Source organism: Taeniopygia guttata, chromosome 12, assembly GCF_048771995.1.
Source record: "Taeniopygia guttata chromosome 12, bTaeGut7.mat, whole genome shotgun sequence".
NCBI lineage: Eukaryota > Metazoa > Chordata > Aves > Passeriformes > Estrildidae > Taeniopygia > Taeniopygia guttata.
The window spans coordinates 11,014,304-11,038,069 of record NC_133037.1 but is presented as its reverse complement, the minus strand read 5'-3'; the positions used below and the strand labels follow the sequence as shown (position 1 = coordinate 11,038,069).

The following is a 23,766-nucleotide window of genomic DNA, read 5'->3' as shown; positions in this document are numbered from 1 at the left end:
CTTGAGGTATTAATAATCTGATGGACTGTGGGAACCCAGGACATCCCTCTGGCTGCCCTGGCTGTCTCGAGACCCTGGCAGAGGGCTTGGAGACCTTGGCACGAAGTCAAAAACACCTGTGGCTTCGATTTTAGCCCATGGAAAAAACTGCCAACTTTGTGTGAAGATTTACAGGCCCCAAGAGTTTGAGTTAATGTAACACAGGGTGAAAAAGTAGAATTTGGGTGATTTTTAAAATGGGGTTCAGGAGGCAAGATGGAGGAATTTGGGTGTGTCTTGTTCTTCTTCGCCTTCTTCTTGTCCTCCATCTTTCACTGTGATGGTGACACTTTTTATTGGTTTAGAGTAGAGACACACTGTCTAACAGGTGATAAGTATTGGGAGTTAATCGTAAATAGAGCACCCGTAGTTCACAGTATAAAATGTAAACACTGCCCTAAAGTGCAGACAGAATGCCATGACCCGACTTGCCAGACAGAACTTAGCAGCTCAGAGAAAGAATATTATAGATAAGAGAAAATAAATAACCTCGAGAAGCAAAACTTACACATCTGGACTTCTTCTTTGGCTGTGGGGCTGGGAAGAAAAGACTTTTTATGATCTGGGGGTCATAAAAAGAACCCTGAGAATGGACAAGTCCCACAGCCACTGCCCAGACAATGAAGGGCAGTGCCCATCTGCACCCAGGGCAGGTGGTCTCCTCTGCCACCCCAAAGCTGCTGGGCCTGCTCTGGATGTGCTCCCCAGGAGCAGCAGCAGGACTGGCCACAGCCTGGGAGCAGGAGATGGGCTGGGCCCCTTCTCCTGGACCTGCTCCAAGCCCACTATCACCTCATCCTGTGCAAAGAGTCTGCACCTTCCAGGAGGATCCCTGCAACCCTCCAGCCTGTCTTCACCCACCTCACACAGCTCTGCAGAGCAATGCTGCTTCCCCAGGCAGAGCTGTAGGAAGAGTGTGGTTACCTCACTCTTGCCAGAAGACACTATTCACTTTTCCTTGTCAGAACACACTTTCTTTATCTCTGAGCTTTGTCAGCATAGCCAGCTCCTGACTGAAGTGTACTCAACAAAATTGTGCTGTTGACTTGCATGTGAGTCTACTTTCTCCATTCTACAGCTGAGGAAACTGAAGCTAAAAGGTTAAAAAGAAAACAGGATTAAAACCCAGGGGTGAAATCCTTTCATTAACTTCAAAAATTCATCCCTGTGCTTTAGGTGCAAACTTGTCACTTAGCTTCTAGCTTTTAGCAGCATTTAGGTGAGGTCATTGGAAGGATATTAATATTCTCCTTTATATCACTGGAAAGACTATTAAAGGGTAATAATGAAACAGTGCTGCTTTGATTTCCCGCTGGGTTACAGGGGGAAAAAGATGGTACATTGATAGCAAAAGAGTGGATAAGTGTGATGCAAATATAATTTGCAGTGAGACACTGCTCTGAGCTTTTTTCAGAGGCTGACTTGTCATTATAAAACTTCCAGTGCAAGGTTCAAATCCTGTATAATGTCACCAGCAGCTGAAATCAGAGTTAATGCCTCACTCGGAATTTTGGAATACTTTTTTCTTTTACTGTGAAAAATGGATTCAGATGCAAACCTCCATTGGATGTGACTTTATTTGAGAGCTGGGCTATCAATTTTTCTCCTGTTCTCTCTGCTACTTTAATTTTTATATCAACCATTTAGTTAGTCTAATTTTACCTTTTCTTTTTTTCCTTTGTGCCATGAACCTACAAAGAGCCATACATAATGGTATGCAGGAGCTCCAGCATACACTTTGTGAGGCAGTAGCATGCTGCATGAGCAGTTTAAAACATAAATAAGCACACTGCTGTGAGCTCAGCTCTCCAGCTTTTATGAGGCTATCAAACTATAAATAAATGCTGTCCTCAATTCTCAGTTACACTGCAGGCTCTTTGAACTGCCCCAGTGAAAAGGGACGGTAAACCATATGGAAGTAGCTCATCAGAAACTTCCCCCAACCTCTGGGGAAAAAAAAAAAAGCTACCCTGTAATAAGAGACATTATTTTGTCTGTATTTTTTGTCTGGAACATAGATTTTTTTTTTTTATTTTCCCAAGGAATCTCCTGTTTCCGTGTCATGGTGGGAGGGTGGGAGCTGCAGGACCTGGCCCAGCAGAGGTCACAGCACCCAGCGTGGGGGGCTCCTCCTGCATCCTCCTCTTCCCCCTCTGCTTTTTTTTTTTCCTTTTCTCTGCTTTAATGAGGCTGCCCTGCCTTCAGCCAGCCTCCCTTCAGGTGCTGAAAGGATCAGAGTTCAATCACATCAAAAGACCAGTGCCTCTGCCCATGAATTATTTGTGCTTCCTTTGTTATCAGTAAGCTGAGAAGCAAATCTGTTAATTGTATGCATTATGACATTTGGCTGACAGCCACAGTGAGGCAGAAATCAGCACCCAGATGATAATAATGTTATAATCTCAGAGTTCAATTATGAAGGCTGTGCTGGCATTTAAAATCAAGATTTTAAACCGTGCAAAAGATCCCACAGTGCTCAAAAAGGGCAAATAATAATGCTAATCTTGATACAGGGAACAGGTATAATAAGATATATAAAGGAAGCTTCCAATGAATTATAGATGTTCCTATATCTGTAGAATAATAGGAATCATTCTCCTAATTCTGACACCTGGAAAGATGCCAGGAGAAATTATTATGTGATTGAACTATAAGGATTTAGAGGGTAACAAGGTGATAAAAGCAGTTATGGCACCTATTTATCAAGAACAAATTGTGTCAATCCAATCTAATTGGCTTCATTTTTTTCAGGGATAATAGGGGATAAATTAGATACTTTGTCTTAAGACTACTGATATGGTCATACGTGACAAATTGTGATGAAATCCACAGACTAAATCAACATCAGTTAGGTGTCCAGCTGGTTGAAAAACCCAATTCAGATTATAGTTATTGGTGGTAAGACTAAGAAGCATCTCTAGTCTGTGGCTGGAGATCTGTGCTGAAAAGGTCACTCACAGTTTCAGGGAATACTTACTTTCTTGCTTTGACTCGGATATGATATCTTGAGTTAATTTCATTCATTCTGTCCAGATAAAATATACCAACTTGTGGCAGAACATTAAGAATCCCCAATTAGAATTGGAGAACAACCAATTCTTTTAGGAAATGTATGTTCATGCAGGCATACAGGCAAGTGCCACTAAAAGATGGTTCTCTGTAACAGTTATACATTTAGTGCACGGATGTGTTTCAAGTATCACTGTAGCTACCAGCAGCCAGGGTACCTTTCTGGAAGTTTTCCATATGCAGTCAGTTGCCAGTTACTTAGAGAATTAAGATTTTCAGGCTTTCAAAGGCATCTAATTACATTAAAAGCCCAGCTCCTTCTTCAGCTTACTGTGCAATGTAGGAACTGAAGTGTCTGCATCACTTTTAAAGGTGAAACTTCAGCCTTAAATAGCTTAGGGAATTCTAATTTGCCAGATGATGGGTTCAGCTTCTAGTAAAGTCATTGAAAGAACCCTCCTTGCTCAGCCCTCTTGTTCTCTCAGGATCAGCCCTGTAGGAGTGGGGAACAAAGCAACACGGACCCCCTTATGCATCCGAAGGAGATAATTTTATTGTAAAAATTGGTCCCTTTTTATACCTTTACTTTTGTCCTGACATAACTGAAACCAAACCGACACCTAACAGAACTGAACAGAAAGAAGGCGCCCATTGGCTGGCTCAGCTGCAGTGCTGCCGTGCACACATCCTACCATCCAATCAGATTCCTGCTCATACACCGTCTGGGCATCCTTCAGCCAATCAGCTTCCTGCTCATACATGGTCCGCGCATTCCTTCAGCCAATCAGCTTCCTGTTCATACACTATCCATGCATTCCTTCAGCCAATCAGCTACCTGCTCATACACCATCCGCACATCCTTCAGCCAATCAGCTTCACACTCGTACGCTATTCATGTATTCCTTCAGCCAATCAGCTTCCTGCTCACACACCATCTGTGCATCCTTGCATCCCTGCTGCTCCAAGCATCGCATTCCAGCACAGCCTGCAGTCATCTCCACTCAGGCTGCAACACTCACAGCCTGGCCTTTCTGCAGAAGCTTCATTTTCCTTCTCACTGCATTGCTCTTAATTTAAAATAAAAAGAAAATGGAACTCAACAAGGTTCTCTGAACTAGGAGAAAACTTGGTACCTACGAGAGAGATTTTTTTAAGGAAGCTGCACAGCTTAAAAAACTGTGTTTGGGAGTATGATTGACCATTGGAGACCTGAAGATGCTTTGATCAGTTTTCAAAGCCTTTGGGTAGTTCATGATTCTGGGAAGATTTGACAGTTTGAGCTCTGTGTACTGCCAACTCAGAGGCCTAGATGTGGGATTGGATTAATATTGATCCTATCTCAGCAAATACCAGGCATATTTTTTTTTTCTTTAAACTGTTACAGATTCATAAAAAAAATCAAAGCAGCTGGAAATGAAAGACCCTGTGGGCCATCTTCTCGAATGTGCCTTCACCTGACTTAATCTGGTTCAAAGCCCAGTGAAGTCAGTGAAAAGAATCCCACAATTTAAGTAGAAAATTGCTGTGGTTCTATTAACAAACAAATGCCTATAGACAAACCCCAGTCTGAGCCAATTATGTGCATTAATTGTATGAGAAGAATAGAACCTAAAGATATACATACCAAGCCCATTTCTTTTACAGTTCACATATGCAGATAATTTTTCTTGCATATAAAAACTAACTGAAATTGCAAAGTTCTCACTCACAGAAGGAGGATGTACAGGTTTCTTACAATGACAGATGCCAACAGAATGAAAATGTATTTCTAAAATGCATTTCAGTAGCTCTTTAGGCAGCCTAGGAGTTTTTGACAAGGGCCTTAGGAGTTTCTCTTTTTGCATTTCTCTAAATATACTGGCTAGTATAGGAAAGGCTCACTTTCCAGAACAGTTATATCATATAATATAAACAGGACTGCATTACAATTAAAAGAAACATAATTTAATAACTGTGAAAACTAGGCCCTCTTTGCATTTTTACAAAAGATTGTGAACTCTAATTGCTAATATTTACATAACTCTGGAGCATGCATCTCTCTGGTGAGCAAATGCTAGTATGCAAAAACTTTAATAATCTGTCATTCAGCAGTGAGACTGTAATAAGGTGCAAATATAACTTGATGTCAGGATTCCATTAGTTACTGTTTGAATCCAAAATAACCACTGAATTTCTCCAGTTCCAATTCCAATCACTACCAAGCAAATACATGGGTATGACCATATTCACAGAAGGGAAAATTTGGAGCAACCCATGGCAGCAACACGCCACAACCTCCAAAATGGCCCCTTCACTGACACACACATTCAATATCTCCTAAATCTGCAATCCCCACTGAACCTTCATATTGAAAATATTCATCCTGTTGGCAGGGATCAGTCCCAGGCACGTATAGATACCCTGATGGAAGAGGTAAGAGTTTCTCTGAGCTTCCTGTCTGGAAGCAAGTCCAGATGTCTGCGGGTTTGTGGAGTATTCAAATCTCCCCACCGTGCACAGACGTCAGGCACTGAAATTCCTGCATCCACTGGCTGATGCTGTTTCCACACTGCTGAAAACTCCATATAGCTGCAAACAGACCCCAAGTTTGGTGTTGACCAATGGTTCCTGTCCTAACTTTGTAATGAATCTCTTACAATTCCTTTATCAGCCAGTCAGCAGGTGCTGTAAGGAGCTGAGAGGGCTCAGTTTTGGCACCAGCAGTGGGTCCTGCAGCCTCCTCCCCCCGTTGCTGCCTTGCAGCTCACCCTGTGTTTATGCTCCTCTGTAGTACCTTTAAGGGTTCCCCAAGACAAACATTCAAACATCCCTGTCCACAAGTTTCCCATGCACCCAGCAACCCAAAGCGAGCTTGGCCCTGGTGATCCCACATCACCCATCTGTCCCAACACCAAACACCCATCCCTTTCCTGTTCCACGTGGGGATGGGATTTAAATGTACCTTTTCCACGCTGGGAGCAGCAAGGGCCTGTGAGAGTGCATGGAGAGGGAGGCAGAGCTCTACCCAGCACGCAGAGCTCCTGGTAACAGTGAGGTGCCAGGGCTATAATTAGCCTTGCTCTGGGCTCCCAGCTGGGATGAGGACTGCTCCAATGTCAGGCACAGGGACATGTCAGGACGCAGCCGACGGGCACCGGTGCCGTCCTCCTCACCCCCTGTCCGTGTGCTGCCTGCCAGGCCCTGTGCTAGGGAGCATCAGGCTCTTCTTCCTTGGGTGGTGCAGCTGCAGTTGGTGTTGGTGACCACTTCAGGAATTTGTCCCCCACAGACCTTGCACAGAAGCAGGAATATCCCTGGATGGCAGCTGTTCCTGGGTGGCTGGAGCAGCTCCAGCACAGGAGCACCTCCTACCTCTGAGGTATGGGAACCCAACCACAGCAGATGCTGTTGCTTGCTGACCCTATCCAAGTCATCCCCAAAACCAAGGGAATGTCTCCATAGCTGACAGAAATTTTCCCAAACTGATCCTCTTGCCTTTCTGTGAGATTGTCAAGGGCTGAAACTCTACACGAAAAAAGGATTGCTGACCAAATTGAATTGTTATCTGTATATTTTATGGCTATCTTCTTGTTTGTGCTGGTATAGATCAGAAACAGATCAACTAAATTCATCCAGAATAGTGGGGCTGCACTGATGTATATCTTGGACTCTGAAAATTAAAGAGGAATAGAGAGTGCCATAATACACAATTTTTATTTCCATATGTTTAAGCAAAGATGGAAAAAAGATTAAGCAGAATTTAGGGTTTTATAAAATTGATTAATGTTGAGCCAATACTTTTAGTTGAGAAAGGCATTATGGTCTTTTCAGAATGTTCTTTTTAAAATAGCATTAATTTATTTATTCACCATGCTAATTGGTTGATTGATCATAATAACTTTTGAGAAAATAGAAAACAAAATTTCCAGTATTTCCTTATCTAGATTTTTATTCTGATGATTTAATTACACAGTTTTTCTAAAGGCCATAGAGGAAATGTGCAGAAACCTTCAACTGCTAATAGCAGTTTGTGGGGTTTAAAGGAGAAATTAAAGTATATTATTTTAAAAGCATATTTCATAGCATTTGTGAACAAAACTAGAGAAAAAATCCCAGTGATTAAAGTTTATTCTTGTCAGAGAATTCAATAGACCAGATTACAAAGATATATATTGACTAAACTCCCAGACTGTTCTTATTAAAAGTTCAGATTTATCTTAGAAATAAAAATACCCAGTCTGATACCACAGGTCTCACAGAAGCCAAGATAGAACAGTGTGCTGATGAAATGCCACAGCTGTGATAAAAATTGACCATATCCTGTAAATTGTCCTGTTCTCCTCTAACTTGGAGCAATTTATAGCATGGTGCTGGTTAACAGTGGAGCATTTATGTAGTTAATTTATTTATATGAAGCCAGTCCACTGCCTAAATATTAATCATGTTTCCTTTATGGGTGCATTTCTTCTGATAATTTCTATAATGAGCCTGTTTTACAAAAACACTTACACTTTTAAGGAAAATTTCTCTTTATTGCTCATGAAATTATGAGTATTTCTCTTGCACTTCACTGAATTAACTGGGACACCCCGTCAAGCAGTGGGGCAACCCCTGGGCAGCTCTCAGCAGCACTTCATGATGTCACAAATTGAGTGTGTGCCCCCCATATTTTTGCTGAAATTAAAAGATTTTCTGCTGTAAGCCAAGCCTGTTTTCACCTTCTTCATGTAATTAAGTAATAATCTTTTCATTCTGATATCATTATCTGTTGTCATGGTGATTTTTATTATAAAAATGAATGGCTGAGATGTGGGCGAAGACAAGTTTTTCCTGAACTTTGTTAAGCTAATACCAAGGGAAGAGTATCTGTGATAATTCAATAAATGTGTGATCTTTTAGCACAGTGTACTTTAAAAAAACGAGAAGGACTAGGCATCAGAGACAGAAAAGGCACGTTTAATGCAAATTTATCTGTGTTTAGGAAATATGTGTTAAATTTAATGTTTCAGAACAGTGTCTGCATAACACCAGTCATACAGTATGTGCTGGTGCTGCATGAGCAAAGACATTCCTTTCTAAATCTCAACTCTTAGTGATTCACTTATTGGAAAAATAGCCTTTTTTTAGGAGAAAGTCTGACCATTTTCCAAGTGTGTCTTTATCACAATCCAGAGTTTGAGAACAGCTACCCAAGGTTCACACTTCACCCAAAAGCAGGACACCTCTTCTGGTGGGTGGGTGCACATGAAGTGTCCATGGGTGAAGCTTTGCTCTGGTTTGCCAGGAGCAGGACCATCAGTCACAGTCAGTTCTAGCTGAATTTAGAGGAGACCTACATCAGCTCAGTTAAACTCTGCCAGACATCAGGACATGCTTTTTCTTTTCTGCCACTGAAACATCACAACTAAGGTTCTGAACTCATCTCCCCGGTCATTCTTGCCATGGTTCAGAGCAGAACCTCATTCTCCACTGAAAAATACTGTTGTGTCACCAAATGGTGGCACATCATCATGGCTTGGGAGAGGAGACCCTCATGCTTGGTGACCCCATGCCCATGGGTGGCTCACACTGCTTTTCTCATCTCCCATCTCAGCAGTTTCTTGGGGTTCCTCAGCCTCTTTTCCTGGAGAGTGAGGCAACCTCTGGTTTGGCAACTGGTACCTCACATTTGCTTTACGTCCCACATGAGCGGTTCTGGCATCAGCTGAGTGTGGAGGTGCCTCCAGGCCCCGGCACCGTTCATGACACAGCTGCTCCCTGCTCCCAGCACGTCCTGCGTGGGGCTTTGGCATCTCCTGCCTGGGCAGAGAGCCCAGGTGCCTTCAGCCCTCGGGGTGGGTCTGGACCACATTGCAATGGTTGCTCTACAAACCATTTGTTGTCAGAAGCAGTAATGATGTTTTGGTTATCATATCTGTATAAACAGTGCCAGTTTGGGTACAGAGGGACAGAAAAACCAGAAATACAGAGATTTCAGGTTTGACTGTATTATCTATTCTCTTATGACAGACCAGATACTATATTGGTTTGGGGTTTTTTCCTTGGGTTTAGTGTTGACCTTTAGAGCAGGCTAAGGGCAATCTGGAGCTTGTCTGTGACCACAGGTTGGGGAGGCAGCACCCTGCAGCCCCTCTGAATTGAAATCTCTTTCTGGCTCTGTCAGCTGATTCCCAGGTTGCCTGACAGATAATGTGGCATGCCAGCAACCCGCTGCTTTTCCATTTAAATTAATGATAAAGTTGTGGTTAAATTAACACTCCAGCAGAGGTAATAAGGACCAACTCAGCAGCTGCCATGATGTATGCAAATTGCAGTTTCACACATTAGGAGCTAGATGTTGCTTAATTTGTAGGTCTTTCTGTCTTTTAAATGAAAGAGCCTCTATCAAGTTCAGGCAATCTTAAAACAAAAGACAAAAGAAACTCCCCAAAGGCAACCACTCACCAGTGCTTCTAACTGCACCTACAGTTTTTCTTCTGGGGTTTCCCTCCTGAGCCCCAATAAACAGTTATTACTGAGTTACACTGCACTGCTGGGTGCTTTTAGGCAAAATATCTGCTGATTTCTAAAGAACAGACAGCCTGATTAAGGAGGTACTGCCGGCCCTTTGGTATAAACAGAAGCCTCATTTAATTTGCAGCGGTGCCACAATCCTGAGGCTCAATATTCATCAGGGCTTTTTCCTCTGGAAATGAAACTGTAACAGAGCAAAAGAAGAGCTGTGATAGCTGCCAGCTAATCAGACAGCAGGAACAGGCTGATAGGAGAGTCCTTTTTCTCCTTTTACATCAGTAGAGATGGGAATGGAGATGCAAAGAAGCATGTAACTGGATGGGGTTTAGGAAAGGTTGGTCCATACATTAGTTTTAATGCTCCATAATCTCTCTAAGAAAATTATGGATGTAACTGTGTTAGAGTCAAAAGATTTCCAAATTGACACCAAAACTGAAACTCAATAAGGGAAGTGCATCCTCAGAACAGCAGATCTTGGGGTTATTATGGCCACAGAAAATAGGAATAACTATTGTCCATCAAGGTGTGCTCTGTGAGAAGGAGCAAAATATTAAAACATTCTGAATCAAATTTCAGCTGGCTCAGAAACGTACAGTCACTGTATATATGGTTAAAATATACTTGAAGCTCACACGATAGTTTCCAGGTTTTATTCAGAAAGGCAGAGATTTCATTCTAAAACAAATACCATCCACATGACTTAGGGATTTGCCTATCTTTTTTGCTCTTCTGACTTCTGTGGTCAGTCCTCAAAAGCTATTGCTACAGGTCTTTGAATACCTTTGGTGGAGATTCTTCTTCCTGTGCTCTTGTCACCAAGCCCTCCATGCTCTCTTCCTGATCCTGGATGTCATCTTCTTAGCCTTCACCTCAGCTAGGGATATCTTAGTGATGCTAATGGCATCCCATTAGCAAAGAAATAACAGGAACTTACTTGCCCTGTCGAGTCATTATTTGGCTGCAAGTGTTGAAACAAACTCTCACAGGAAAATGCAAGATGAAAGCTTCAATGAATTTGTGGACAATAAACACTCAGACTCTAACCAAAACAAGGGTGTCTGAGAGTGATTCCCAGTTCCCAGAAGTGAATGCATAGTCAGGACGGTTTCCAGCTCCCTGCTGCAGTCTCCATTGCTCTTACTTCTCAAGGAAAGGAAATCTGAGCAGTCAGGTGGGATGAGAGCTGCAGCCTGCCCTGAGCTGAGCTCTTGGAGACAGGGATCAAAGGAAAATCCCCAGGTGCCTCCATTCTGCTCTTCAGATGCAGTCTTGCCAAACTCAGGTGGTTTACTGTTCAGAACACCAAAGTAGACTGCGATTCTCTCTGCTCTGACTCTGTCACTCAGTATAAACCCCTGCCACTCTCTTAGGTCTTTGTCTCTCATTGCTGAGCTGGGATAATAATGATTTCCTAGCAGTCTGAGAGATTAATTAGCATTACTAAGCTGCAGGGCCCACTCGCCAATTGTGCAAGTACAAGTTTGTGTATTCCAATGAATTCTGCATTTGCTGCAGCCCCCCAGCCTGGGACACAATAGAAACACCAACAAAAAAAAATTTAAAAATTAGAAAAAAAGCATTGGTCTTCTGACAAGCAGAGGCAATAACTCTGAGAGACACAGAATACTCCCATCATGGGCTTGAGGCATTTGTCCCTAAAGTGGTATGAAGATTATGTTGGTTCATACACGTCCAGTCCTGAGTGCTGAGCTGGAGGAGGTTCCTCTGTCCCATTCCCATGCTTTCTCAAAGGTGACTGGGATTTGTAATATGGTGCTGAAGCTCCAAGCCACATGGTGAAACTCTGTACCAGAGACACACAGACAGCCTGGACCGTCTGTCCAGCCCTGGGTGTCAAGGTGAGTGGGAGAGAGATGGTCCCAGCAGGAGCATGAAGGAAGGAGCACCAGCAGGGCCTTACCCTCACAGCCCTCAGAAAATGGTGCACATCCTGACAGGCTGGGCACCACATACCCTCCTTCACCCCGTGCCCTGAGGCACCCAGCTGCAGCTTTGTGAGTTCACCTCTGTGGGTTCTCATGGATTAGGAGGTAAAAACTTGGAAAGATGTGCAATGTCACCACCCTTTTAATTGCCCACCTACAGCTGCCCATAAACATGCAGCTGACCATAGTGGTTTATCCTAGAACAGCATAGAAAATAAACAGGAATTAGGATCCTAAAAAAAAAAAAAAAAAAAAAAAAGTAAAATTTCTTCTATTTCTATTCAGAAAAAAAAAAAAAAGGATGAAGAAATGTAGCATCTTCCAAGCTACATCCCACGTGGCAATCTTCCAAACCTCTTTCCATATGTTCCTAAGTGTTGAAAGCCCAAATGTTCCCTATCTTGCTGCCAAATTCTCTGCATCAATCCAAATGGCTCTTACAATACAGTTGGATATTGTCTAGTGAAAAAAAAATCCCCTCAGATAGACTGATAATTAAAAATATATTTGATCATCAGAGAGATATGACTGGCCAAGGGGTGCTGTGCTGAATGGATCATTAATGCTCACATATTTCAAAGCAGAAGGATATCTTTCTGATCTTAATGGAGTTGCCCCAGAAATCCTTAATTGTTACAGAACATATTGCTGAAGAGGTTTGAAACTGGGCACAGAGGAGGAGGCAGATGAGCCACAGCAGAGATCCGCACTGCCGGGTGCAGTCTGGGGAACGTGTCTGGCTGGCTGCAGAGGGAGGCTTTGGGCTCCAACAGACATCACTGGATTGGTCTCAACCCTGTCTCATTTCAGACTGAGCCCCACAAAACTAAAGGCTAGGGATTCATCCTTGTTTTAAACCTCAGCATAGCTGCTGCTGTAATCCCATCCCTGCAGGTGCTGGGGTACTGGGCAGAGGTCTTGGGATGTGATGAGGCTACATGTGTTGGTCAGTGCTTCTTGTACCCATTTCGTAGCACGGGAGGGAAAGAGAGACTCTCCAGCTTAAGAGCTGAATGTTGAAGCCTCTCATCTGCTGTCCTCTTCCTCAAACCTCCCAAGGTTCAGGAAGGATGAAGCTTCATGTAGGTATCTCTGTCCAGGAGATATCCTTCCTCTTGTGTCTGAAAGCATAGCATCTCCACATCTCAGTTTCCATTTAAAAACTTACTGTAACTCCAGAGAAGGTTCAGTAATGTACCTGAAAAAGCCAACAAGTGAAAATAAACACATGCTGGTGTCAGAGCATAGTACTGTAGGCTGGAAGGTTCCCATCTGCAAGAGGTCAGGAGTCCCCTCCGACAGGTCTGCAACAGGAGTATGAACTGACCTCATGAGCCCACAGCAGCTGCAGATGCCACTGACTCCACAGCACAAACAAAACCACAGATACCTTTGCTACATGAGAGCCAGACTGTAGCCAAGATACAATGGATAACTTGTGTTGGAAGAAACAGGATGAGGTTTGGGGAGCAAACTCTCAGATACTGTAACTTTTGATGTTATTAACAGTACATGCTACTAATTTTACAATAAGATCAGACGACAGGTGTTGATGGCCTTGGGGATTGAAGACACATCTCTAAAGCATACAGGGCTCTGGTAAACATCCCTTCATGTCCTGAGATTGTCCAAGAAGCATTGCCATCTTACACAGGAGATACTTTGGGGTGCTTTCTCCCATTTTGCACTGCAATGCTTCTCATTTGACTTCTCCTTTCTGTGTACCCCTGGGTCAATTACCACATGCATTAATTCAGCCTAGGAGAAAAACCAGTGAGTGCATTTTTCTGCACTAGAAGGTATAAAGTAGTTGTAGCAGAGACTGTAAAAATTAAATAACTGAGAGGGAACAATTATGAACCAGATGCAAACAGTGATGAGTCTGGTACTCAATGCAGAATAGGTCACCTGTGATTTCATTAAGTTAGGGCACAACACAGAGCACAGCTGGGCCTTAGCTCTGTTGGTCACCTGGTGTTACCCCAGTAAAAGAACCCTCCCAGGATCTAGCAGTGTATTTTGGGGTAAGGTTTCTTTAAGACATTAAGATGCTGCCTAACACCTATACTAGGATGGCAGAGTACCTGCTACAGTTCTTTTCTTGTTCCATAGCACAATGCTTTATTTTTTTCTGTAACATGTATTTCACACTAGGGGTATTTTTTGTTTTCTCTGATACTATTCCCACTTTACATCAGTGTGAGCAAGAGCAGGATCAGGCCTCCAGTTAAATAACTAATGCAACTGTTTTGCTGAACCAGCTTCCTGGCTGGGAAATGAATCCAGTCAGCTGTGGATCACAAACCCAGAAATAGAGATTTCAAAGATTTCATACATTAATTTTTTTTTCTTAATATTTGAAGAGTTACTTTTCTTACACAATCTGTTAGTCAGATGTTAGGAAGTAATTACTGTACGTGAATCAGAAAGGGAATGCACATCTTCTATTGCGCATGAGTTGACTGAGTAAAGAAACTGATGATAGATGACAAAAATGCTAAAATATATCTGAGTGAAATATGCCAGATCTTGCCAGGATTATAAGGAAGAAGGAGCACAGGGCAAGCTCCTCTCATGAGCCATGTGTTCATTGTCTCTCCAAAACAAGCAGACCACTGCGTTTTTTATCAACAGTAGAACCATTGAGAGAATTTGTCTCTGGCTGGGCAGGGAGAGTTGCCATCAACACCTAACATCTAATTGCTTTCCAGGCAATTGCATCAGTGTCCAGTGTGCTGGACAGAGCTCAAACATCACAAAATTAAAACACTCTCAAGTATCCCAAAGAATCCTTAGATCATGGAGCATATAGCTGATAGGACTGATCATATCAGTTAAACTCTTGTCCCCATGTACAGATTTATTGTAATTTTTATGTATAAATGCAAACATTCTTCAAATGATGGTGTCAGGAGTAATAACACCAGAACAACAGGATAGAAAGCAAAACTGTAGGGAAAATGTTGCCCTGAATAATGCAGTTGTCTAGACTGTGGTTTTCTCCAGGCCACAATATCCCATATATTTACAAACCTGGGGAATCTTCAGTGGCTGAAAAAGTTGCTGCTTCCAATGTACACAGTGCTCTGATAGATTTTGAGATGAGGTGGGAGTTAGTAATGGTATAATTGGGTAAACAAAATCAGGAGCATTAGGAATGGATTCTGCCCTCAGCTTGCCTCCATTATTGAGCCCTACTTTTCTCTGCACTGGTTTCTCCTATGTAAAATACAGAAATCATTCTTCCTTTTTGAAGTACTTTAAAATCTCAAGTTCAGAGTACTACATTAGAGTTAAATAAAATATCTCAACAACTGATAATAAAAATACTGTGAGTCTTTTTCCATCACTAGCGGTTAATACCCTTCAGAGATGGGGTTTCTGTAATTACCTTTATGTCACAATGTGGCTGGAGCAACTGATGCTCTAATCAAGGAAATGATTCACCTGTACTGTAAAAGCTGCCTTAATATGCTTTTTAGGGACATAAAACAGACCTTCAGATTGTGCTTATTGTCACACATAAAGTCAATTTCATTCAAAATACAAATTCCACATCAGTAACTACAGCCTTCAAAATTCAGTCTTGGAGTGTATAACCTATAAACACCATAAACAGAAATGTTACAAAGGAAGCATTTAAAATTACACACCAGACAGAATGTTTAATATTTCAACACTAATTTACCATATAAAACCTAATTTTGAGAAATGCTATGAAAGCATCAGGGTTGGGTGCATTTTAGAACAGCATTTGTCACAAAAAAAAGAGCTTGAACATTTGGGTTGCCAAGGCAGAAACAAGCACCACAGACTCTCTTTACCCTTATGGGGATTCATCAAGGTTGTGCAGTGCAGCTGTTGTCTTAGTAAAAGAAAGTATCAGCCCCTGGCTGAAGGAAACAGAAACATAATTATGTTATGATGAGCTGGAAAACGTGCAAAGAAAAATTGGAATGCAAAGCGTGATAAATGATGCTTTGTCAATTGCAAAGCAGCAAGAAAAGCAGGCAGCACAATAAAAGCCCTTCTCCAGTCAATGCTTCCAGTTCAGCTACCAAAATAAAGCACCACTCTGACCACGGCAGGGTAGTGCTAGCTTTTGGCTGTAGCATTTAACCCTGGTGCAATAATGCTGGGTTTGGAGAGTGGACTATGCACTCAACCTTAGGAATAAAAGCAAGAAAAGAAATGGTCAAGTACTCCTCAGAATTGAGACCACAATTCCCACTAAAGAAAATTCATAGTGTCATCTTACTCTGAATTTTATTAATATTAAAATACAAAGGTTTGGACTTTCTCCTTCAGGTTCCTTTTGATTATGTTTTCTGCCCCCAAAACCCTTTTTCTGCCAAGGCGACCAAAATTTTATGAACATTACTATGGCCATATGCAAGGAAATGTCATTCTGTAAAAAAATTCTTTAAGCTGTCTGTGCGGGCATTGACAAGGGCAGGATTTCCCTTCAGTTAAACCACTGAAGTTCATTCTAGAGATGTGTTCAAATCCAGAGGGAAAATTGGACTAATTATATACCAGTACAGGCAACTTTTATTTAGAAATTGCAGAGATAAAAATGGACAAATATCTAAAGAAAACCTCTAGATAAAGGGTAGAATGAATAAAAACAACCCAAACCAACCCAGCTGAGGGATTTTTGGTCGGGCTCCATCAGAGCTGAGGCTGTGCCCTCTAGTGCTGGCCACAGAACTGAGCTGAGGCACCACAGCTGAGCCTGTGCACTTCCAGACCTCTGTGAAAACCTATTCATTCCCAAGGCAGAGCTATTCTCAAGCCAAAAGGCTCCTAGAATAACTCCATCAACCTCTCTCCTATGGAAAAAAGCTCTAGGGCAGAAATTTCCACTCTCATTTTGAATTTCCTGCCTTGGGAAAATGCCTTCCTTTTCATACTAAAAGTGTCCCAGAATCTGGTCTTAATAATCTTGTGGGGTTTTTAATAAAACAAAATCAAACAAAAGACCAACTGAACCACCCAACAAAGTATGTATTGCTTCTATAATGAAAAACAACCAGTTCTCAAATTAGCATTTATGTAGGATAGGTAATCTTCTATACATCAGTTTAAAAGGCTGTAACTGATATTCAATTACTGTATTTTTAAGTGTATATTTTTCACCCTGTCAAATAGAGAGCACAGTCAAGATACTAATCACTCCACTCATACAGCTACTGTTTGCAAGTCACAGATTTGTGACTTTTCATGATGGCATGATTTGCAAATTTTTATTACCTACAAAAAATAGGACTATTTTTACCACTAATTATTTTTATTTACATGGTAAAATTACTTTATTATTTGACTGTAGTTTACATCTAAGGGTATTAAACCACTTGTAGCTTAAACTAATAATTTCATTCCTACTGACTGGGGAAGGTGAGATTACTAAGGGGCAACACATCAGTGGAAGCCTGCAAACAATTTCTGTGATACTCATGTATTCCCTGTGTTTACCCTTCAACCCTTCTCCATTTCACACCAATTTGGGAGGAGGTCCATGAGGCTGTAGAATTTTGCAGAACAATCTTGAGCTACTTATAATTCCTCCTGACATTGTTAAGATCAACTTGATCAATACAATATTTTCCTCTAGTATTTTCTTCCTCAGTCTGGTTTGCCTGACACCAAGCTTCTTTTCTGGCTGTAAGACATTAAAATAGATATTTTACAGGCAAGTGAGAGCAGTTCATCCCAGCCCCCACTCCTGTCTCATCCCAATACATGTCTTATTCAGGAGTACCAACAGAAAAGCAAAGGCAGATTACAGAAAAAAGTAAAGGTGAATGACTGGACTCCATCTAAGGATTAATAATAATAATTTAAAAAACAGCCAAAGAGAAGGGCAAATCCAAATTAATTACTCTAAACTGACAGCTTTAGTGGCATTGACTTATTTGATTTTCACTTGATTTCAATTCTTCCTCTTCATGCTTCATTTCCCATCATTTCCCACATGTTCTATTTCTCTCTCCAGCTGCTCCCTGACTACTGTAACTTCCAGCATTTTTCTGGTTTTGAAGCAGATTCTTCCATAACCACATACTCCTAATATATTTTATTATTCTGTCCTCCTCCTCTGATATTTTTTCCTCCTTCTTGTCAGCAAAAGTTCACTTTGTGGTCCTGGTGAGCAGAATCCCAAATAGTCTAGCACACAGAGCCCATCAAATCTACTTCTCAAACAAAACCACTGCTTTAAAATTTAGGAACATGGTGCTGTCAACAAGAGCAGAAGGATCTCACACAGTCTATTTGCCTTTGGATATCAACAGGATAGAATCCATTAAAAATTTATTTTGAGAACAAAAGCCTAACTGCAAAGAAAGTCCTTGATCCTTGTTCCATTACCCTACTATCAGAGCTACATGCCAGCCTGCTGTGCTCTCTCCCATCATTCTCCTGTCTCCTCTCCTCTCCTCTCCTCTCCTCTCCTCTCCTCTCCTCTCCTCTCCTCTCCTCTCCTCTCCTCTCCTCTCCTCTCCTCTCCTCTCCTCTCCTCTCCTCTCCTCTCCTCTCCTCTCCTCTCCTCTCCTCTCCTCTCCTCTCCTCTCCTCTCCTCTCCTCTCCTCTCCTCTCCTCTCCTCTCCTCTCCTCTCCTCTCCTCTCCTCTCCTCTCCTCTCCTCTCCTCTCCTCTCCTCTCCTCTCCTCTCCTCTCCTCTCCTCTCCTCTCCTCTCCTCTCCTCTCCTCTCCTCTCCTCTCCTCTCCTCTCCTCTCCTCTCCTCTCCTCTCCTCTCCCCTCTCCCCTCTCCCCTCTCCCCTCTCCCCTCCCCTCTCCCCTCTCCCCTCTCCCCTCTCCCCTCTCCTCTCATCTCTGCTGTGATATCAAGTTTCATGGCATGTATCTACTCTGTCATTCCAGCAATTGATCCTTTCCCTAAAATTTACTTAATCTGAAAGTGTATCTCTTTTCTCTATATTCCTGTGCATACCTCGGGGGTCAATGGAGACACTTAATTAAGCTCAGCCTTTAATAAACCAAACATCCTTTTCTACAAAGATTGAGTAATTGCTGAGTTAGTGTAAAGATTCACCAAGTGTGAATCTGTTTTTTATTAGAAGTTGATTTAGCCTAAACTATTTCTGAAACACATTTCACTCTACAGAGACAAGAGAAGATGTTACAATCTCATAAATACTGCATGCTCAGGCATCCCTTTGATTTCTCACAGGGAGCCAGTATGCAGTAATTGCTCTGCTGAAGCCTGGTGTATAGTCTGGGTATCAGGTACATGAACTCCCCAGACCAGTTTTCTCCAGTGGCTTTTCATTCACAGCTTAAACTCTGCAAAATAATAAGACAACAAGTCAGCAGGTGCTCCTCATTCATTTTCATGTTGTTGACATTGAGATGGGGAAGTGTGTATCACCCATGGGAAGAAATGTCCTCGAATTCCTGGGGTCTTGGGGAAGCTGGTGAGAAGGGAAGGAGCTGTTGGTTGGTTCTTCATTCCAGTGCTGAGGTGAGGGGCTGGGCCTGCAGAGAGGGCAGGCTGCACCACAGTTATGCTGTCTCCAATTTTAGCTGCACCGAGGTTAACAGGCTATCAAGGGAATCATAAATCTGGGCTGACCAGGGCAGGCTCTCAAAGTCAAGATCTCACCCTTGTGTCCCAACAAAGGTTGTTTTTCCTTGAGATGCTATTTTTATCCAGAAGTTTAAAAAGATATTTTCTCCTCAACTCCCTCCACCCCTCTGTGGCCCTGGGAACTCAGATATTCCCAGCACTACAGCAGGACAGGAGCCTGTTCCTGGCATCAGATTTCATGGGTGGCTGTAGGGAAGCAGTAAAGTGTTTCTGGCAGATAAACCCTGAGCAGGGGAAGAGGCTTCTTTCCTTCTTTCTTTTCTTCTTAATCCAGTTATTATCTGATCTGTATCATTTAAATAATTATATATGTCCTTGCTTCCACCAACTCTGGAGCTGGCTTGTGATAGCTCTTTAATTCCACCCATTCATACTTAGATAGTAACTGGCCTAGCAAATTGTACAGCTCCAGGTACAGCTCCCAGGGCTCTGCTTAAGAGCCACCTGACCTAAATCTCACTCATTATAAACAACCATAAATGTTGGTTTTGTTCATTTTTTTCCCAAACAACAGCAGCCAGAAGAACATGTAATTTTGCTTTTGCCATTTATAACTAACACCCCCCCCCAGGCACTTAATATAAATGACACTGAAAGATGAAGAAAATAAAATCTGGTTTTGATTTCCTTTTTATTTTTGTACGGTTCATCTCTGAGGCTTTGCATTTATTGTTATTAGTGTTAGCATGCATTTATTTCCTTTCCTCAACCTTTGTTCACAGATTTACACTTGAGGAGCATGTTACTTAATTTCAAAAATAAGGTTAATAGCTGCCTCTTCTTAGAAAGGCTTGAGACCTCTAAGCATATGTAGGCATGTAAAAATGAAAGGAGCTGATGAAATGTAAAATGCATGAATCTGTGCTCAATCAATGCTAACCACTTAGCAGTATTAAATGACAAAATTCTGTACTGGGATAGATCCCCTTAAAGCTGGGGAGCTATTTTGACTTCAGGGAACCTTGCTGTGACAATTTTTATAAGCAAGTATCATGTACCACCAAATAGATCTCACATTACAGAGTTAGCAGCACATGTATTGCTTATAGTCTCTAGTGATATAATGATTTATGTGAGTATAAATCATATGCTGTGTTTATAAATGACCTTTACCCTGAATGAGGCTGCAAAGCTTGGGCACTTCTCTGGGCTAGTATCGGAGTGATCTCCCCGGTATGGCTTCAAAGCCTGAAGAGATGCACATTAAACAGCGAAGTTTGGTGTTGGGATCCCAAGGAGCTGTTCGGACCGGGGTGCCCAGGATGTTCTCTCTCCGAAATTCTCCGCTCCCGCCCCCGGGGTGTCTCCGCTGTGCCCCAGCCCGCAGCAGCTGAGCGGCCGCTCCCGGTGCCGGAGGCTGCGGGGGGCTGCGGGGGCTCTGGGACCGCTCCCGTGCCCGGATCCCGGTGCCGGGGGCTGCCGGGGGCTGCGGGGGCGCTGCTGCCGCTCCCCCCGCCGCGGCGGCCGCCTCAGCCCAGCGGGGCGGCGGCGGAGCCGGTGCGGAGCCCCCGCGGGAGGGCAGCGGGGAAGGGGCGGCCGTGCCTCCGCCCTCCCCGCGGCCAGGCGGCCCGGGGGCACCGCGGGGCTCCCCCGCTGCTCGCCCAGCCCGGCCCAGCCCAGCCGAGGGTGCGGCAGCACCGCCCGCCCCTCCATCCATCCTTTCATCCATCCACGCATCCGCGCATCCATGCATCCTCCATCCATCCACCCACCCACCCACCGCCCTTCCGCCGCTGTCTCCCCGTCTCCGGGAGCAGCCCGTGCGCACCGTGCGGTGGAGCCACCGCGCTTCGGCTCCGCCGGCGGACGGGGGGCCGCCGCGCCCGGCCGCGGCCGGAGGATGTGTGTGCGGGGCTGGCGACCTGGCATCGCGTCGGTGCTTGGATCCTCCCTCCTCCCTCTCCTCCTCCTCCTCCTCCTCCCCTCCCTCCCGCTCCTCGCCTGGCAGCGCGGGGCTGGGGAAGTTGCGCTCACACGAGAGATGGCTTCGCAGCGGGGATCGCTTTGAGGAAAGGTCTCCCCCTCCCTCGCCTCCCCCCGTCGCCGCGGCCTCCGAACTGTAAGTGGCAGGAAGGAAGTAAAGTTGCAAACAACCTGCCGCGGCAGGAACTTTGTGAGCTGCTCCAGCTGCATGTGTTCAAGGTGCCTTTGATGTACGTGCAGCAGCTTCTGGAAAGTGGACTGCAGCTTTCCCACCCGCCAGCCCTCCCTCTCCCCAACCCTTCCCAGCCTCCCCTCCCACCACCGCCACTTCAGCCCGCACACGCAATTTGTTTGAGAAGGAAAAAAAAAAAAGTGATGAACGAGAAGTGGTGAATTACCCAAGCGACTTTCCTCAAAGAGCGAGCCGGCCAGAGGAGCCGGGGCGAGCCCCGCGCAGCGCCGGGAGGGACCCGGGCTGTGAACGCGGCTCCGCAGCGAGATGCAAAAAGCCTCATCTGCTTGCGTTTGACTTGCGATGCCGGCTCCTCACTAGAATGCAAACGCTTGCACAGGATGAAAACAGGTTTGTGGCAAATTCTCTTGGAAATGTTTCGCTCCCCGCCGCCGCCGCCACCTTCCTGTCTGAGATGTCAGAGAAGATCTTAAATGATGACACGGTGGCAGATACCTCTGCTGTGTACCCTCCACTGTTCTTTGGAGATGTTCCGCCAGAGATAAATCTTTTATGCAGCTGTCTTTCCATATCTGTAGCGATTGCTGCATAATTTGCTCTTGATTGCAGTTAAAATATTCTCTTTAGGATCTGCTTCACAAAATGATGCAAAATAAACTCAGATGGGAGAAGTGTGTAATAGAAAGCTGTAAATGAAGTACTGATGGTGGATTGATGTTCCCTTCTTCTTGCTCTCTCCCTCCCCTAATGCTCTACCTCTAAATGTGAGCCTTTTCTGAACAAAAACATTTGCTACATTTCTGTTTTAAAGCAGAGATTTTGGGGGCTTTTTGGCTGTTGTTTTGGGAGCAGCCTCCCATCAGTGGTACTTGCCTTACTGATTGACTTTCTTGAGTGTCTGTGGCTGCCAAGCCCATCAGCTTTTCTTGTTTTCACCTGTTTTAAAGTATGTCTTGTTTCTTCTAACACCTTGCAGGTCATTCTTCCAGAATGCCAGAGGAAAGTTCGCCAAAGCGGAGTCCTCAAAACATCCCATACAAGGATCTGCCCCATATCATCAATGCTGATGGGCAGTATCTCTTCTGCAGGTATTGGAAGCCAGCAGCATCTCCCAGGTGAGCTCTTTCAAGAAAATGTCCGTTCTACTATCACTAGATGTGACTTTGTTAATGCAATTATTATTTATAGCTATTTACAGGGCTGTGTACATGGAGCTTTATAGAGCACCTAAGAGAGCTTTCTCTCAACTGAGAAAGTCCCTACTGTAAAAATTGTATTCTCCAAACCTTAACTTGCTCGAGTCAGCTTTGTAGATATAAAAGTCAACCTACTGTCATTCCATGTACAGCTGGCTTGGTTGGCAGCTCAATATTCTCCAAGTGGCTCTGGCAGGTGGCTGGTGCCTATCAGCAGTAAACAACTATCCCCAAACTAATAGCACAGGCAGTCAGGGAGGACACGGATACAGGCTTTGGAATGTTCACTCTTTCTGATTTTCTCAGTGTCAACAAACGTAACACCAGCATCTGAGTTCGGTTTCAATAGTAATAATGGAGCAACAGGCAGAATGTTTGACTGCATTGCTTTTTGACTGGTTTTAAATTATTTATGCTTAGTAAATGATTCAGGGAGCTCTCTCACTGGCAATTGCAATTTCAAAACTGACCTGTGTGATAAACACAGACAAAGAATCAGATAATTTTTTCTAATATTTATGTCATAATTTAAATAATTTCTTTAATAGCTTTCTGTGCTAATTATGATCTGATGTGACTCCCGTAGTTATGATCTTTCTTCTTCCAGTATCTGCTGGCTCGGCATGTATTTGTGCTGCCACTAATTATGTAGGCATCTACTTCATAAAAATCTGGATATTGCTTAATTGTTTTCTTTTTCTGCAAGCCAACAGGAAGAGCTGTGTTGATTTTATATAGCTAGAAAACAGTCACAGGAACAGGTTGTTCAATCTGTAGTAGGCAGTTAAACTTTATCCTGGTGACCCAACAGGTTGGACGCCATCCACTGCCCAAACCTGCCTGGCAACTGCTCTGAAAGAGGGATACAGGTCCAAGTTAGCTGGCCTTGGGGTTTATGCCTACAAAACTAAGGGACAATGGGAATAACATAGGGCTGGGTTAGCACTCAGGTAATATAGAGGGTGGGCAAGCACCAAAATATACTGGCCTCAGAGGGGAGGACAGTGCAGCCACCCCACCATAGCTCCATTGCCCAGGCTGGGCTGCAGGACAGAGGTCTGGTTCAAGATCTCCAAGCATTTTATAGTTGCTTCTGCTTTTCAGAAACAAGGAGGAAGCTTTCTGGCACTGATGCATTACATAGTCTTTGCACCAACCTGAAGATTGTCTTTATGGAAAAATAATGCTATGAAATCAAGTTTCTACAGCGAAACCAGGCTGTTTTGTATTATAATGGTAATTAATCATTAAGTACCCCATAACATTCATCACCCAGTTGTGGAACTGCTTTTTTATCACATTTAATTTCTTACCAAATTAGTAGTGGGTGGATGGGTCTTTGTTCCAGAAATTATAAGG

At 43.5% G+C, this 23,766-nt stretch overlaps 2 protein-coding genes and 1 long non-coding RNA gene across 6 annotated transcripts in view; 1 reads left to right on the top strand and 2 right to left on the bottom strand.

Moving 5' to 3' along the window:
- Positions 1 to 6,163, bottom strand: part of KBTBD12 (kelch repeat and BTB domain containing 12) — a 40,759-nt gene extending 34,596 nt beyond the window's left edge. Inside the window, exon 1 of one of the 2 annotated variants that reach the window (XM_030283292.4) lies at positions 5,990 to 6,163. The gene's annotated coding sequence lies outside the window, so the exon portion shown is untranslated. The remainder of the gene's footprint in view (positions 1 to 5,989) is intronic. The other variant, XM_072934683.1, reaches the window with a different exon arrangement.
- MGLL (monoglyceride lipase) overlaps positions 1 to 23,766 on the top strand; it is a 102,479-nt gene that overhangs the window by 18,943 nt on the left and 59,770 nt on the right. Inside the window, exons 1-2 of one of the 3 annotated variants that reach the window (XM_002194271.6) lie at positions 21,470 to 21,601; positions 22,188 to 22,326. In XM_002194271.6, coding sequence (XP_002194307.1) covers positions 21,592 to 21,601; positions 22,188 to 22,326 — 149 coding nt within the window. In that variant the 5' untranslated portion in view covers positions 21,470 to 21,591. Of the gene's footprint in view, positions 1 to 21,469; positions 21,602 to 21,830; positions 21,976 to 22,187; positions 22,327 to 23,766 lie in introns of those variants that run through there. The other 2 variants (XM_012572816.5, XM_072934685.1) reach the window with 2 other exon arrangements.
- LOC121470636 (uncharacterized) lies at positions 10,176 to 21,536 on the bottom strand. Its single transcript, XR_012057872.1, has 2 exons — positions 21,417 to 21,536; positions 10,176 to 12,684 (listed from the first exon to the last, which is right to left on the bottom strand). It is a non-coding gene; the product is annotated as an uncharacterized lncRNA (long non-coding RNA).